The 15,605-nt window shown below is 36.0% G+C and overlaps 2 protein-coding genes across 6 annotated transcripts in view; one reads left to right on the top strand and one right to left on the bottom strand.

The window, feature by feature from the left end:
- The window catches only part of kif15 (kinesin family member 15), a 27,323-nt gene extending 12,596 nt beyond the window's left edge, over positions 1-14,727 (top strand). For 2 of the 4 annotated variants that reach the window (XM_087311098.2, NM_001423817.1), the window contains exons 18-35: positions 1-5; positions 574-679; positions 2,464-2,629; positions 3,588-3,738; positions 4,208-4,293; positions 5,538-5,616; positions 5,719-5,805; positions 8,049-8,153; positions 8,225-8,347; positions 8,423-8,569; positions 9,619-9,711; positions 10,349-10,513; positions 11,083-11,183; positions 11,266-11,329; positions 12,244-12,281; positions 13,273-13,405; positions 13,839-13,970; positions 14,449-14,727. The exon at positions 1-5 is cut by the window's left edge and continues 124 nt beyond it. In XM_087311098.2, coding sequence (XP_087167224.1) covers positions 1-5; positions 574-679; positions 2,464-2,629; positions 3,588-3,738; positions 4,208-4,293; positions 5,538-5,616; positions 5,719-5,805; positions 8,049-8,153; positions 8,225-8,347; positions 8,423-8,569; positions 9,619-9,711; positions 10,349-10,513; positions 11,083-11,183; positions 11,266-11,329; positions 12,244-12,281; positions 13,273-13,405; positions 13,839-13,970; positions 14,449-14,523 — 1,856 coding nt within the window. In that variant the 3' untranslated portion in view covers positions 14,524-14,727. Of the gene's footprint in view, positions 6-573; positions 680-2,463; positions 2,630-3,587; positions 3,739-4,207; positions 4,294-5,537; positions 5,617-5,718; positions 5,806-5,895; positions 6,413-8,048; positions 8,154-8,224; positions 8,348-8,422; positions 8,570-9,618; positions 9,712-10,348; positions 10,514-11,082; positions 11,184-11,265; positions 11,330-12,243; positions 12,282-13,272; positions 13,406-13,838; positions 13,971-14,448 lie in introns of those variants that run through there. The other 2 variants (XM_087311100.2, XM_087311099.2) reach the window with 1 other exon arrangement.
- LOC137489379 (histone H2B 1/2-like) lies at positions 13,167-15,605 on the bottom strand. Of its 2 annotated transcripts, XM_087312576.1 has the most exons (2): positions 15,239-15,605; positions 13,167-14,011 (listed from the first exon to the last, which is right to left on the bottom strand). In XM_087312576.1, the coding sequence occupies exons 1-2, from the start codon at positions 15,573-15,575 to the stop codon at positions 13,962-13,964; spliced, it is 387 nt and encodes a 128-aa protein (XP_087168702.1). In that variant the 5' UTR covers positions 15,576-15,605; the 3' UTR covers positions 13,167-13,961. The 2 variants fall into 2 exon arrangements, with proteins under 2 accessions (XP_087168702.1, XP_087168703.1); XM_087312577.1 differs by lacking the exon at positions 13,167-14,011 and having other exon boundaries at positions 14,298-15,605.

The raw sequence follows: 15,605 nt of genomic DNA, 5'->3' as shown, positions 1-15,605 counted from the left end.
AACAGGTGTGTTTCCATTTGTTCAAAAGAGTGATGTATTGATCAAACCATCTTTTAAAATACCTTACATATTTAAAATATTTATTTGAAATATCTGATATCCCTAATAATATCTTTTTTTGTGTGTTTTGATATCTGTTTGCATGGGCTTATAATGTTAGTTTACCCAAATATTAAAATTAGCCTATGATTTACTCACCCTCAAGGCATCATATGATTTTCTTTCTTCAGTCGCATCAGTCATAATTTTTTTAATAGTTATTTTGAGATTTTCTATCTCCACAATGGCAACAGTTGGCTTTTTTTTAACAGTCCAAAACATCAAAGCACATCCATTCATGATAAATGTGCCTCTCATGGCTCTAAAAGGTGAATAAAGGTCTCCTGTAGCGAATTAGTGCAATCTTAAAAGAAAAATATAGATATTTATTACCTAATCAATCGTTTTTTGTCATTTCTGCTAGCTGATATTTTAAAAACTCTGAATTAATTTTATGATACTTCAAAGTGCGTAAATAAGGAGCCAATTTTCATTTTTGAGAACTAACCCTTCAATGCTGCTCTCCATCTGTAGATGTTCGGTGCGGAGCGACACTCGCTGCAGGAAGAACAAGAGCGTCTGCAGGAGAGAATCAAGACTCTGGAGCAGCAGCTGGATGATGAAAAGGGTACCATGGACGGTGAGTCTGAAACTGTTCAGATGTTCATTTTGCTTTTTACATGCACCCTTGCAGTATTAATGCATTGATTTGACACTTAAAATTCAGTGTTGTAATAGCTGTCATGATGGATTATTTCAGATCAAGTCTTTTAAGGGTGGTATTTGTTTTTGTCACACTTCACAATGAGGTTTCATTAGTTAATGTATTTACTAACATGAACTAATTATGAACAGCACATGTACAGCATTTACTAATCATAGTTCAACATTTAATAATTAAAATCAAAATTCATGCTTGCTAACATTCGCTAATGCACCATGAGTTAACATGAACAACTGTATTTTAATTAATTTCCATAAACAATTACTGTAATAAATGTATTGTAAATGCATTAACTAACATTGTCTAATACAACCTTGTTGTAAAGTGTTACCATTGTTTTTTGACCCCTGTCATTCAGAACACAGACATTCTGGATTTGAATAACAATTAAAGGTGCACAAATCAGACTTTGCCAAACCATGTTCATTATATGAAAGCACCAAAACAAACATGTCTGACTGCAAGTTTATTGTGGGACTCACTTTTACACTGGTCAAAGTATTTATTTATTTATTTATTTATTTATTTATTTATTTATTTAATTAATTCAGTGGTGCAAACTTTCAGCGAAATTTGACACCTTTATCTTGAAATAGGTTATTCACTTGAATTGTGTTGATCCACAAAAATCACTTTTAAGGTGGTCTTATCGAAAAGGTTGCGATGTACTGCAGAGAAAATAAGTATTAAACATGTTTTTTGTTTTTTTTTTCCTGGGAATGATGTTTCTAAAGGAGCTGTTGACATAGATTTTTTTAACCAGATTTTTGTAAAAAACCAAACAATACAAACATAAAAATCAAACAAAACAAAAGTAAAAATCAGTTATACGTCATAACATTATATGTTATAACAATGGACACAAGGAGAAAGTGCTGAACTACTGAAATATATTAAATACTTTATAAATAAAAACATAATGGTGATGGCAGCTTAAAAACACCTCTCATATGCAGAATAAAGTCAAAACAGTGTCAAAATCTTGCTGTTTTTGTGGTTCTCGTCTATCAAATCTGAGCTTTAGTTTAAAGTCAGGTGATTGGCTGGGCCATTCTACAGCTTGATTGTCATTCTTTGAAAGCCTTTGAGAGTTTCCTTGTCTGTGCCTCGGATCATTGTCTTGCTGAAATGTCCACCCTGCTTTCATCTTCATCCTCCTGCTAATGTAGATGTTGGACTGAAGCAGCTGATATTTACACTGACAAAGGGCAGAGGGTTGCTGAAGAACTGCTGAGAGATTTCAGCTGCTGTCTGGGCTTTCTACACCAACTAAACCTCCCTTTCTTTATGTGTTCAACACTTTTCCTTGCGTCATTTAATATTACTCATAACTTCATTTGTAAACTAATTAGATTTGCATATAAGGATTTAATTGGTTTACAACATGCAAGGAAATTTTCAGGTCGATGGCATCTTTAGAAATATGTTTTTTGAGAAAAATGGTGACATATTTAGACATTTCTTCATCTAAAAAGCAAATGCATGACAGTGCTCTGTATGTATGTGTGACATGCTTATTAATCAGTAGAGTGAGCGCAGCTTCATTCCCCTAATCAGCGTTGTCAATGAATTTGCTCCTCTAAATATTGCTTTTGTGCACCTTTAAATCACTGACTAATTGCCTCTCCCAATTAGGCTTTTGTCAGTATCTCTTTTTGGGCTTCAGAAGTGTAGAGAACTCTCCATCTGTGTCTCCGCAGTGCTGCAGGTGGAGGTTCGAGATCTGCGTGTTGTCCTGCAGTCGTCTGATAAAGAGCTGGAGGCAACGAGAACAGAATTACAGCAGCAGAAGGAAGAGCACGAGCGGGAGACCGCAGATCTGTCTAAGAGTCTGATCAGCACGCAACTGCAGCTCGACACCGTCAAGTACAAACACAATCACTATCCACATACAATCACACATTGCATCACACAACAACACTCAAGATCTTAGACGCATCAATTAGTGCTTTGAAAAAAATAGTACCATAGTATTGAAGCAGAGGAATTACTTTGTGAATTAATCTAATTTATTTGTTAATAGACCCCCCCCCCAAAAAAAGTTGATTATGATTCAGAAGGTTATAGTTTGATTATGAAATGATTCCAAATTCCACTTGATTTATGCAATTCTTAAATTTATAACGGTTGCTATATTAAAAACTGCTCTAGTTTTTGCTATGTAAAACAAGCGATAAACATGCAAATAAACTGTGGGCCAATTTAAAGTGACAACAAATGAAATACAAAATCTATTTAGCGGAAGCATTCAAGTAATGAATAGAAATTAGAAATAATTAAACGATAATCAATGCATAGTCTTCATTTAAATCATATAAACGGGTTTCCAGATTTGTGGCATATTACTTTGGGTCCATATTCATTAAAATGAAAATCTGATGCAAGTATTTTACCTCTCAAGCCTATTTTTACATATAACATTTGGATAAAATAAGCGGTGGTGTTTTGTTTCACTTTTTCAGTAAGCAGAGAGAATGTGTGTCTGATTTCAGCAGGAAACAGCTCTCTTCTGATTCATTTAAAGATTTATTTTACATTGCATTTATGATGATTACATGTTATCATACATTGTAGAGGGTCAATCAAACTCTCATGGGAATTAGATGATCGAACCTAATGGGAAGGCAACCTAAAAATAATTGTTCCAAACTTTTAGCTGCAATTGTTTTGTTTAAAATATATATATAACTTACCCATTGTGAAAGCGATCTAAAATGGGCCGTTTAGGTCAGAGGTATTATAACTGGGTTGTTACAAGTTGCTTATTTTCTGTGTATGATTTTTATTTATTTAATTTAAATGACGTTCAGTTTGCCCGTGTCAGGTTGGAGTGGGAGCAGGTGCTGGAAAAGCAGCGTGTTCTTCAGGACACGTACGACACGCTGCAGGCTGAGTTTCAGTTCGAGCTGGATCAGCACACACAGCAGATGGAGCTCAAGAGCAGAGAGTGTTCACAACTTCAAACCAACATCAACGTCAGTATTCATTCACACACACATGCTGGTATTGGTGGCTTGCAGACTTTCTATGGGAGTCATTTATACAGTAAAACTGCTTATTATGTGGCCTTACACCTCCACCCCTGGCCCTGAATCCAACAGGAAACCTCTTTGGCAAGTTTTAAATGTGAAAAGACCTTGTTAAGTATAATTAGGCGTTTTTTTAATTTTTTAATTACATGGACACAAGGCATGTGCTCTTAAACCACCTTAATAGAGTGGAAATGGATCATACCCTTGTAAGTATATTAATTTCTGTCCTTGTAAACCACTGAAACCAACACACACACTTTTGTTCTAAAGAGGTTTTCAGATACTGTGCTCACTTGTAACAGAGCTTTACTAGTGGTTAGATATGATTTTAAGGTCTGGTTTCAATGTTTAACGTCATTACGTGATCGATTTAGATGTTTTGAAAGCATTAAAGATTTGGTTTTGCTTGCAGGAGTTGCTACATACTCTTCAGGAGGAAAAGGAACAGAACATGAGTGTGAAATCTCAGCTGACAGCGCACAGAGAGAGTGTGTCCAAGTGAGTGTGAGAAACACAAATATCACATTAGAGATGCTTCATAACCAGGGCCAGACGGAATCTGCGGAAGTTTTTTGCTATTTCTGCTGAGAATTTTGGTAGAGATCTGCAGCTATCTGCGGAATTATTTTGGGAGTATTATAACTAAAACCTTAATATGTGAAATGAAAAGTGATACCTTTTTAACTTTTTTGATGTTTAAATTGCAAAACCAATTAGATGCTTTTTATTTGGTAAACAAAGCAAGTCTCTCAAATAATATATCTACTAAAAGACACAAAATATGACTGTACAAACTGCATTGTGCATAAATCAGACGAACATTTTCATATTAGTCAATAATATTACTGTAATTAATTAAAAAAACTGAATAAATATAGGTTTACACACATTTACTTAAGTAAATAAACAGAATTAATGATGGGCTAATAATCTCCAGAAATCTGCGGACTTCTGCGCGTGTAGATTCCGTGTGGGTCTATTAATAACTAAGTATGGGTAGATAAGAAACTTGTTTTTTATTTGCTGGGTCGCTGGTTCGATCCTCGGCTCAGTTGGCGTTTCTGTGTGGAGTTTTGCATGTTCTCCCTGCGTTCGCGTGGGTTTCCTCCGGGTACTCCGGTTTCCCCCACAGACCAAAGACATGCGGTACAGGTGAATTGGGTAGGCTAAATAGTCTGTAGTGTATGAGTGTGTTTGTGTGGATGTTTCCCAGAGATGGGTTGCGGCTGGAAGGGCATCCGCTGCATAAAAACTTGCTAGATAAGTTGGCGGTTCATTCCGCTGTGGCGAGCCCAGATTAATAAAGGGACTAAGCCGACAAGAAAATGAATGAATGAGTGTAATTTGGATTTTATGAACTTTATAAAATTAATTTCTGTCTTTCAAGGCTGAACTTTCACCATAATGACTCCAGTAGTTATTGATGATTGGTAATTGTTCAGAAACAACAACTCAGTTTCTCTGAATTCGCAGTATTTGTTGCAAGCATCGGTTTGAGTAAAACGTTTATGTTTGTTTTGTTCTGTTAACATTTCTTTCAAATTTAAAATACTTTTTTTTTTCTTTTTCAGAAAGTGATGAGTAGTTTTAATGTTTAAATGTATTATTTTACCTAATGTTGATTTTAACTTTAAACTCAAAACGTTGATATTGTTTTGTGTGAAAATGAATATAAAAATCTTAAAAATATATGTATATCAGTCATTTAGGTGCTGAGTTTTGATGTCATGTATGTATTTCAGAGAACTCGTTCAGTCTGTCGAAGAGAACGCTTCCCTGAAGAAGCACATCACTGACCTGACAAACAAAAATCAACAGCTGGTATGTGTGTCTCTGATTGCAGTCTTGTACTTCTCTGATTTTGCATAACATTTAACATGTTTTTCAGTTGTAATGTGCATCTTTGCTTTTGTGTGTTTTCAGTGTGATGAGATCAGTTCTTTACAGCAGAGCATGTCTTCATCCAATGGGACCATCAACAGCCTCAAGCAGAAGATCGAACAGGACAAAGTGAGAATGCATGACACTTTAGAAATGACACTAAAAGGTTGAATAAGCAGTTAGAAAATTAAATGATGTTCTATATGGTTATGATTGCAGGTTAGGATACCATTTGATTCATCATTCATCATTAGTAATAAACATTTTTTTAATGTTACAATCCCCAAAATTGCAATGGTCATTCTTTAAGATGAGCGGATCAGAGCATAGTTTTGTGCTATTAATATTACAGTCATGAAAAAATTATGTTGTGTATGTATGTATGTGTGTGTAATTATGTATAATATCATTATGTATTATTATATACTACACATATTATATATTATTATTTTATGCATGCAATTTTAATAGGAAATTTACTATTTATTCAGCTTTTTCTCTTCATTCTTTCATTAAGCCTATTCACACTAGATTATTACTGGGCTGCTTAATGACTTCTGGTCATTTGTATTAATTGTGGAGTTTGTGATCTTAATCCTGTGCATATGGCACATAAGTAACTATAAACTGCAAGCATGTCTATTTTATTTCCAAAAGGGGGACTTTAAAGACCCATTACATGATTTGTTCACAGTAAAAATGACTGGAACTGAATAAACACTACATAAATGATTTTAATATAAATGTTTTGAAATGCACTGACTTTTAGCTTTCACTCAAATAATATCAAAATAAATATAATCAATACATTCTAAAAGCAATACATGTCACAAAAACCGGCTTTTCACTGCCACAGTACATTTAAAAGGACATCTTATACTAGGGCTGCACGATATTGAAACAAAACGTACGCTGCGATATTTTGATTTTCTATAATTTATTTTGCAATATTGCACGATATACCTTAATTTTAGATTGTTTGGGATGATATAATAAATTAAATTACAGTAAAGGAGTCTAGTACACATCTACAAAAAAAAAAAAAAAAATTGTGCTGTATGTTTGTTTGTTCTGTGTAAATAATTAAATACAATTCATCTTTGTTAAAGCTACAAACGTAATAATTCCTTACACTTTAAGCCCAAACACTTTAACCTCGCTTAAAATGCCTTAAAACACAAGCAATTGATAAACATTCACTTTATTATGGTTAAACTGAAATAACTCTAAAATTCTCAAGTCTTCTGAACTGTTCTACCTGGTCAACTATAATCCTGACTCCACATTGCATGTCCTGCAATGTAGCTATTGCATATTCACACACTGCGATATCGATGCTATTGTCTTATTGTAACGAGGAGACTGACACGGAGGGATCCATTATGCAGTATTTATTGCTCAAGTTCTCATTCACACACACAATATGCACTAACGTGCAGACACACAACAACAACAGTCTATGATGACAAGAGACTGGCGATGGATAGACACAGGGAGTATTACCAGGCATAGATCGAGGGCAGGCTGCTAGTATCAGAGTCTGTGAACCAGGCGTGGGTCGTGGGCAGATAGCAAACACCAGAGTCCGTATAACAGGCGTGGTTCGTGGGCAGGCAGCGAGTATCAGAGTCCGTATACAAAGCGATGGTCGTGTCAGAAGGCGAAGCAGAGTCAAGAAACAGGCTGGAGTAATACACAGGGACTCAGACAGGAATAACGCTCAGAAATGCTGGCCGGGGCTAAACAAGACTTCGCCCTGAATGAGCGTTTGGAGCTGGCTTATGAAGGGTACGTGGGTCATTAACGGGATTCTGTTCAGGTGTGCATGATCAGAGTGAAAGGATGATGTAATGCTTAGAAGTCCGGAGATGGTGGCCTCTGCTGGCCAGCGAGGGGAATGACTGGGACCGAGTCGGTGACACTTATACCTTAAAAGGTGTACATTGATACCAGTATTTACGTTTAAAGTCACTACTATGGACATTTTAGTGGTAAATACAGAGCAAAGATATTTTTAGGGGTACTGTCCCAGTGACAGACTGTTATACACATAAAGATCTAATTTTTTTTTTGAACATTTTGATTCTGAGAGCATAAAATGCAGTGTGCGTTATTAAAAATGTTCATTTCTTCTCTTTGTAATCATAGAAAAATACATAATTAAGACTAAAACTAGTGCATAACTGAACCCCCTTTCCTGCAAAATACTGCATACTTTTCAAAAAACAGCATATGAATGTTATTTTGCTTGCTTGCTATTGAATACTTCATATAAGACACTAGCATCATAAGCACATAAAATAAATAACTCATGTTTCTGTAGTTTTTTTTTTTCTCTCATGTATGTCACATCTTCATCTGTGTGAATGCAGGCTGTGCTGCTGGAGTTAATGCAGGAGGCCAGAGATCTCCGAAATGACGTGGCCGAGAGAGACCAGACTGTGTGTTCGCTGCGAGCGGAGATCGCCGACATCACCGTGAGTTTCTCTGTTCACTTTCTACACATTCAGAAAGTATATCTTGACATTTTAAATGGTTTTCTGTGCAGGGAAAGTACAGCGCAGTGTGTGCTGAGAAGGAGCAGATGAAGGAGAGCATCACACGAATGAAAAGTGAACTGCAGGAGCTGCGAGAGGCTTCAGACAGACGTCTCGCTTCTGACCGTGTCGAGGTTTGTGTATTTCTGGGATTGTGTGTGTTTTTAAGATTTTTGTCAAAAGCCTTAACTGAATGATGTGTTTTGCAGCTGGAGCTGCTCCAGGAGGATCTGTCTTACGCCACAGATGAGATGGAGAGACTCGGTAAAGTGGTGGAGGAACAGACAGCCTTGCTAGAGGCTTCAAAGAGCCAGAACACAGAGAAGGAGAACAATATAAACACACTTAAAGAACAGGTACTGCTCATGTCTCCTTCACAATTTAAGGTCTCAAAGGGACAGTTCACGTCTTGACCAAACCTGTCTGAGTCTCTTTAATCAGTTACACACAAAAGAAAATATTCTGAAGAATGCAGAAAAACAAATAATAAACCGTCCTTGACTTCCATAGTATCTTTTGGTCCACTATTGATGTCAATGGTCGCTGGTTTTCAACATGTTCAACAGAAGAAAGAAATCTAAAAGTTTAGAACAACTTTAGTGAACAAATGGTGAGAAAATGCTCATTTTTGGATGAACTATCCATTTTAAGAAGGTCTTTCATCTTATTAAGAAGTCTTAAATTACGTTATGGCCTTAAATTAGGGATCTATGATCTTCACAATACAGATTGCATGGTATTTACAGTTTAATTTGGGGTCATTCCACAGAGTTGTATATCTTACAAATTCTGTTCAAGGTCTTTTTAAATAGATCTTTATCATGCCATGTAACTGAAACGAAGAGATTGTGGTACAATTAGTAGGACACATTCACCAAACCCACACTAAAGCAATCACGCCATCACCAAATGAGATTTTGATAAGGGTCTTTCTGTTCGTTTTGGAAGAAGACAGGTCGGTGAGATGCTCGGGGTAAGCAGACTTTTTTTATTGTTAGGCTTTAAACAAGTAAAAACTACTTTAACATGACAGCTCTGTAGCCTTTTCCGTGCCACTTTAAATAGCATAATGGACTGCGTGTGCGTTTACGCTTTCATATGTATGAACTAAACACACTCGCTGCGCTGCTCTTGCAACATGCCATCAGATCTTTCGCTTTGACGTCTCTCCTGTACAATCACTGCAAGGACATAGGTGTTAGTCATTTGCCAATTGACCTACTTGCAAGCCGCTGTTATCCCATTTCATTTTCTGTTGACCAGCATTTGACCCTGTCTCCCTCACTACGAAGATTATAACAGATATATAACATGGAAAGGTCGGATTGTACAGTGTTAAGCTACAATTTTATGGCACAAACAGTTAATGTCTGTGCATGAAACATAAGCTTTGTTCGTTTCGCAGGTTCAGCAGCTCAATGAGCAGATAAGCCTTCTGAGAGTGAAAGAATCTGCCAATCAACTTCCAGAGGCGGCAACACCTCAAGGAAAATTACAGGTGCTTGGTAACTGGATTCTTGTAACTGGGATGCCACGGGTCATGGGATTTTTGGAATATAATGGTATTTTAAGAGAACTATTCCAGATGTTAAAAGTCAGGGAATTATTAATATTAATACTACATGATTAATATAAACAAATATTTTTAAGTCGGTTCAGCAATAGCATTTAAAAAAAAACAAAAAAAACACCTTGTTACAATTGTAGCTATTGATACAATGAACGTAGACTATAACTAGACTAATAGACCTTGGCTGTATATGCTTTGCAAATATGTCATGATGCATCTGAAATGGGTCACACACCTAAGGTGAATCGCAGCTCTGTATCGATGACCACTCACAGGATGAGCACTTTATATATGATATAATACAGTGTACAAGGGTATTTAATATAAAAAAATGCAGATGCTGAATATAAACAATGTCCTGCCTTATAAAAGTTTGTTTGACAAGCACAGAATTATCACATGCTAAAAGGACCCACCAGCCACCTGTTTTATTTATTTATTATAGGTCATGGAAATTCAGCTTGTTAGTTAGGGCAAGTCAGGGAATTTGACTTCTGGCTTATAGTGGGAAGCTCTTTGTAAGAAACTTTAATATATAAATTTTATTCCATTGTGGGTGTTTTAGACGCCACAGACCCCGTGCGGCTTTGGTTCGAGTCTGTCTCAGGTGCTGGAGTGTCAGGAGCGAGAGCTGGAAAGTCGACGCTCTTCGATGATTACCATGGAGGTTCTGCTGAAGGAGCTTAATGCTGAACGAACAGCCAAGAACCAAGAGATCGACAGATTAAAGGTTACACATTCTCACACACACACACACTGGCTGTAGTAAATGGTCAGACTGATTGAATATGAGCTTTTCCCAATAAATAGATTGTAAGTGCACACAGTACACAATTATTTTAGAAAACAAAATACTTTAATTCTAGTTCCTTTCATTTTGAATTCATTCCTACTGTCATGCAGAGGATATTCCTGAATATCCGTCCTTAATTTGTATACAGTACTGAATTATTAATTAAGTATCGCTGTAATTCATCTCAATGTCATTTAAAATAGAAATGTTTTCATTTAAAGCAAACAATTAAGCAAATAATAGAAAAATGTTATGTTTTCAGGCTTCATGTTCATTTTTAAACAACACAATACAAATGTTTTAACTTCAGAAGAGGTAAAAATATCTATATTTAGTGGAATAACACATCTAGTAAATCAAATGGTCTCTTAACTTTGGTCTTTTACATAGCTAATATGAAAGCCACCAGTGTAGCTAATGTGTTTCTCATATTTGCATAGAGCCCTTTTTAGTATTGTTTTCAGGAGGTTTGTTTGTATATTTCAACTTTACTTGTTTGCCTGTAGGCCCAGCTGAATGAAAAAGAGATCGTGCGAATGGAGATTCAAACACTGTTGGACAAATTTTACACCGTCCAAAATCAGCAGCAGAAAAGCAACGCACAAAAGTAAGAATAATTCACTCACACGCTTACGTATTCATATATGTCTTTAGTTTATGCAATAATACCTTTGCTTCTTCTTTTATAGAGACGTGAACGAGGCCATACAAGTTTCTGTTTTGAGGGAACTACAAGAAGAGAAGAAATTGAAGGTATGATATTAAAAATCTTGAATTAGATCAAGATGATCTCAATTTTGTGGTTTAAATAGTGTGTTATTTTATTCAGAGATACAAAAGGTTAACTATTTATAGGAAATCATAAGGAATAACTGATCTTATGTAATAACTAAATGCTACCAAGTCAGTTTTACCATTTATCATATTTATCCTGTGTATAAAGCATACATATATTTCTATAGTTATCAGGTTTCCATCCATTCATTTTGGAAGATTTCATTATAAATGCTTTGTAAAAACACCAGGATGCTTATAAAATGTGGCTGATACTTGATATTTTTGTTTGGCCTCTGCAATACATAGAATGTAAATTATGAATATTGAAATTATTTGTGTGATTAAATTTTTTCATACTACTTATATACTTATATCCACAATATGTTCACTTTAACCCAAGTAATTATCTAATATAGATCTTTCATGGCACTTGTAATATAAGTGTGTAAAAGATTTGTTGTGCTTGTGTGTTTCTAGTAAATTTTGTTATTGGAATAACAGTATTTTTTTGCTTATGTGATGGCGTGATGTGTTGTTATCTGCTATTATGTAAAGTTATTCAACTGTTTAACCACACAGCGCTCTTGACCAGACAACTGTTAATGTTTTCAGACTTGATCGCACAGACTACTTTTTTCATAATTTCTATGATTTTTTTTTATTGATGCTGAGCAACAGAAATGTTACAAAGTTTAGATGTCCAACATTATTTTAAAGAGCTAATTGATAGATTTGCTCCTCAGTTTTTTTAGCACACTTTATAAATTCTAATGATACTTGATCATAATTTTAACATGAGTAAAAGGCAAACTACAAATGAAAGATGCCATTTGAACCCAGTATTTAAACACGACTTTCTAGATTTTTTCTTTTTTCTTTTATCTTTTCAGAACTCCCTGATGGCACAGTTGGCGGAGTCTCAGGCAGCGTAAGTGAGCTGAAACATCAAGCTCCTTTTAAGACACATGAAGATATACGAAGCTTGAGTATCACACAAGAAAAGGAGCACTTTTATGCACTATTCTAATGTTTTTTATTACCACAGTTAAAAAAAAAAACAATTAATACAGAGAAATAGTGATTAAAATATTTAAATAGGGCAAATACTATTAGACAGTGATACTCATGGATCAAAACATGTATGGAGATGTGGATCAGTTGTGACGAGACGAACAGAAAGTTTAACCAATGTGTCCATTTTCTCTCCTCGCTGCCCTACAATGAAATATTTTGTCCAATTAGATTTGAGCTTTTGGTAATGTATCTTGTGATGCTGCAGTTTCACAGAACAGTAAGACTATTAAAGTGTTTGTAAAACCCGTGTAGATGAAGAAAAAGAGCTCAGGAATAGAATAATTATTGAGTGTTATCAACCTAGTAAAGTTTGTTTCTGGTACCAAACTTCTTTTTGTGATTGGATAGAGTGCAAGAAATTACATTGCTACAAATTATATTCATACATCAGAATACATTCAACATCAGGATGAGTTTCTTAGTGGGTGAGTATAAGAAAATGCATTATTGTGATCAGCGCCATGCAGGCATGAATTTACCAATCAGTTTCATCTTCAGTTTGAAAGTCACACATTTTACTGAATCACCATGTTTTGTGTGAGAATCTGCGTGAAACGGTTTTAAGTTACCTTTTTAGCTGTTTAATTTTCTTTTGCAAGATGTGTATGTGTGTGTGTGTGTGTGTGCGTATATATATATATATATATATATATATATATATATATATATATATATATATATATATATATAGATATATATATATAGATACAGGTTTGACTAAACGATGACAAAGTTAACATTTTGGGGTGAACTATCCCTTTAATGACTCAAAAATAACAAATGAGACCTTTATTCATAATAATTATAATGGACCTGACTAACAGCCTCCCCTCTGTTTGTAACAGGCTTCAGCGTAATGAAGTCACTCTTGTACAGTCTCAGACGTGTGTGCAGGAACTGACCACTGAACTCAGGAACCGTTGCCTCGAGCTTCGAGAGCTGCGCCAGAAAGACCAAGAACAGGAAAAACTACAGCAGGTCAGCGAGATACACAATTTAACTTGAAGAGGGCGGGATCAAGCTGTCAATCACATGAAATCCACCAATAGCAAACCATGAAATGCGGTTGGTGGATTTTCAATCAATTCCCCATGAACAAATTAGTCAAAAAAAGCCTTGCAAGTTCCATTTAATGCCATAAACAGACCTTTTTTTTAAATATCAGATTTTTTTTTGCCAATTTTCCTCAAATTACTAGTATATTGTGCTGTTTATTCCATTTCAGCAGTCATTTCACTAATTTGATGGCAGTTTACCAGTATCACTTTGTGAAAGAGACTAAGGAGATTTCTTTGAATAGAAAATGTTGACCTGGTCACAAAGCAACAATCTTAATGCCACACAACACCAAAGGATTTGAAGTCGCATGTTTCTTTTTTAGAAAAATGTTAACCCTAGCTGTGTCCTGCAGGAAATCGAGGTTTTGAGAAAGCAAGTAGATCATCTGACAGAGGAAAATGGGAAACTGCTGGGCCATCAGAACCCCAAGCAGAAGATCGAATACTTGGTCAAACTGAAAAAGGAAATCACCAAACTACAGGAGGTCAGTGTGAACCGATGGCTTCTTGTGTCTTAAACCAGAGCCTGTAGAAAGCAGAAGAATGTATACATTTAAATGGGGAAGACTGGGGATTTAGTCAGAACCATTGAACCACACTCAGTTTTGCACAAAAAAATGCATTTAAAAGCAAAATTATGGCAGATATATTGGTACATTCACTGCTAATGGGGGTGTAAATGGATGTTTATGCTAATTTAATGAACATTCAGTTTGTTTTCAGTTCATCTCAACCTGTATAAGTTAATTTGCACTCATGATGGGAAAGTACTGCCAGCTAATGATTTCATAAATGGACAAAAGTGGAAAATTGTGTACATGTACAAATAAATTGCTTTATTTTTGGGACCTGAAAACATATTTTGTGTGTGTGTGTGCACAGACATGCAGATTCTTTAGTCTCATCACCAACATTTGTTTTAGTACATCTTCGTAGTTTAAAACCAAGAAATGTGTGTTTTAGGAGAACGGCAAACTCCGGCAGTGTCTTCACATGGAAGAAAGTCCTCCAACAGGCCTACAACACACTCACCCTTGACATGCTGGAAATATAAAGTAATGAATATTACACTTTTAAAATTCTTTGTGATGTTTGTCTCGTCTGTATTTTTTTTCTCACCAAATATGTTTTGATTTTTATGATTGTTTTTTCCCCTTTTTGTCCTAAATGGTAGCTTTGTACGTTGTTCAAAGTTTAATTATTTTTCTATGATAACTATTAAAGCAACCCTTCAAAAGAAAACATTGCGTTTTTGTATATATGGTACATTTTGGAGAGGTTTCGTGCACGGCGGTGACCTAAAATGACAAAGCTGAAGTCAAACAAAGGACTTTTGAGATGGCAGACTCATACCAGGTTTTTAAATCGTTTACTAGGTTTAACTTATTAAAATTGTAAGTCAAAACAAAGGGTTCCTTCTGTTGTGATGGAAGTTAAAATGATCGGTCTTAAAATTTAGCTGACGAAAAATCCATTCCAGACAATTAAGCATTTCAGTAAACGGTTAAGTGACGTACTACTTAGTTAAATATTAAAAACGCGGAGTAATACGCATCATTTACTAGCACAAGTAAGCAAGTCTGCTGGTATGGTACTTGACTTCGGGTCAGAGTATATATTACGGAGCTACGGTGTCGATAGATTTCAGCCCTTTTTGCGTAAACATGGGTGGCTCTTAAAAGAGCCTTTGGGTTAGCTGAAGATGAATCAGCGCTTTACTTGGAGCTGGTGTACTTGGTGACGGCCTTTGTACCTTCGGACACGGCGTGTTTGGCCAGCTCTCCGGGCAGGAGCAGACGCACGGCGGTCTGGATCTCTCTGGAAGTGATGGTGGAGCGCTTGTTGTAGTGAGCGAGACGAGACGCCTCACCGGCGATGCGCTCGAAGATGTCGTTGACGAACGAGTTCATGATGCCCATCGCCTTCGAGGAGATCCCGGTGTCAGGATGAACCTGCTTCAATACTTTGTACACGTAGATAGCATAGCTCTCCTTCCTGGTCCTTCTGCGTTTCTTGCCGCTTTTGCCGGCGGTCTTGGTGACGGCTTTCTTGGAGCCCTTCTTGGGTGCGGTCTTCGCTGGTTCAGGCATGATACTTCGAGGTGATCAGAACAACTCTGT

The sequence above is a fragment of the Danio rerio genome, chromosome 25, assembly GCF_052040795.2.
Source record: "Danio rerio strain M-AB ecotype USA chromosome 25, GRCz13ab, whole genome shotgun sequence".
NCBI classification, from domain to species: domain Eukaryota; kingdom Metazoa; phylum Chordata; class Actinopteri; order Cypriniformes; family Danionidae; genus Danio; species Danio rerio.
Note: the sequence above shows the minus strand (reverse complement) of the source record. Positions and strands in the feature narration are given on the sequence as shown.

Coding starts and splice junctions, on each gene's coding strand:
- LOC137489379 (XM_087312576.1), bottom strand. CDS start 15,575: ATGCCTGAACCAGCGAAGACCGCACCCAAGAAGGGCTCCAAGAAAGCC. Junction 14,012..15,238: donor CAAACACGCCGTGTCCGAAG/GTACAAAGGCCG, acceptor TGCTTTCTACAG/GCTCTGGTTTAAGACACAAG.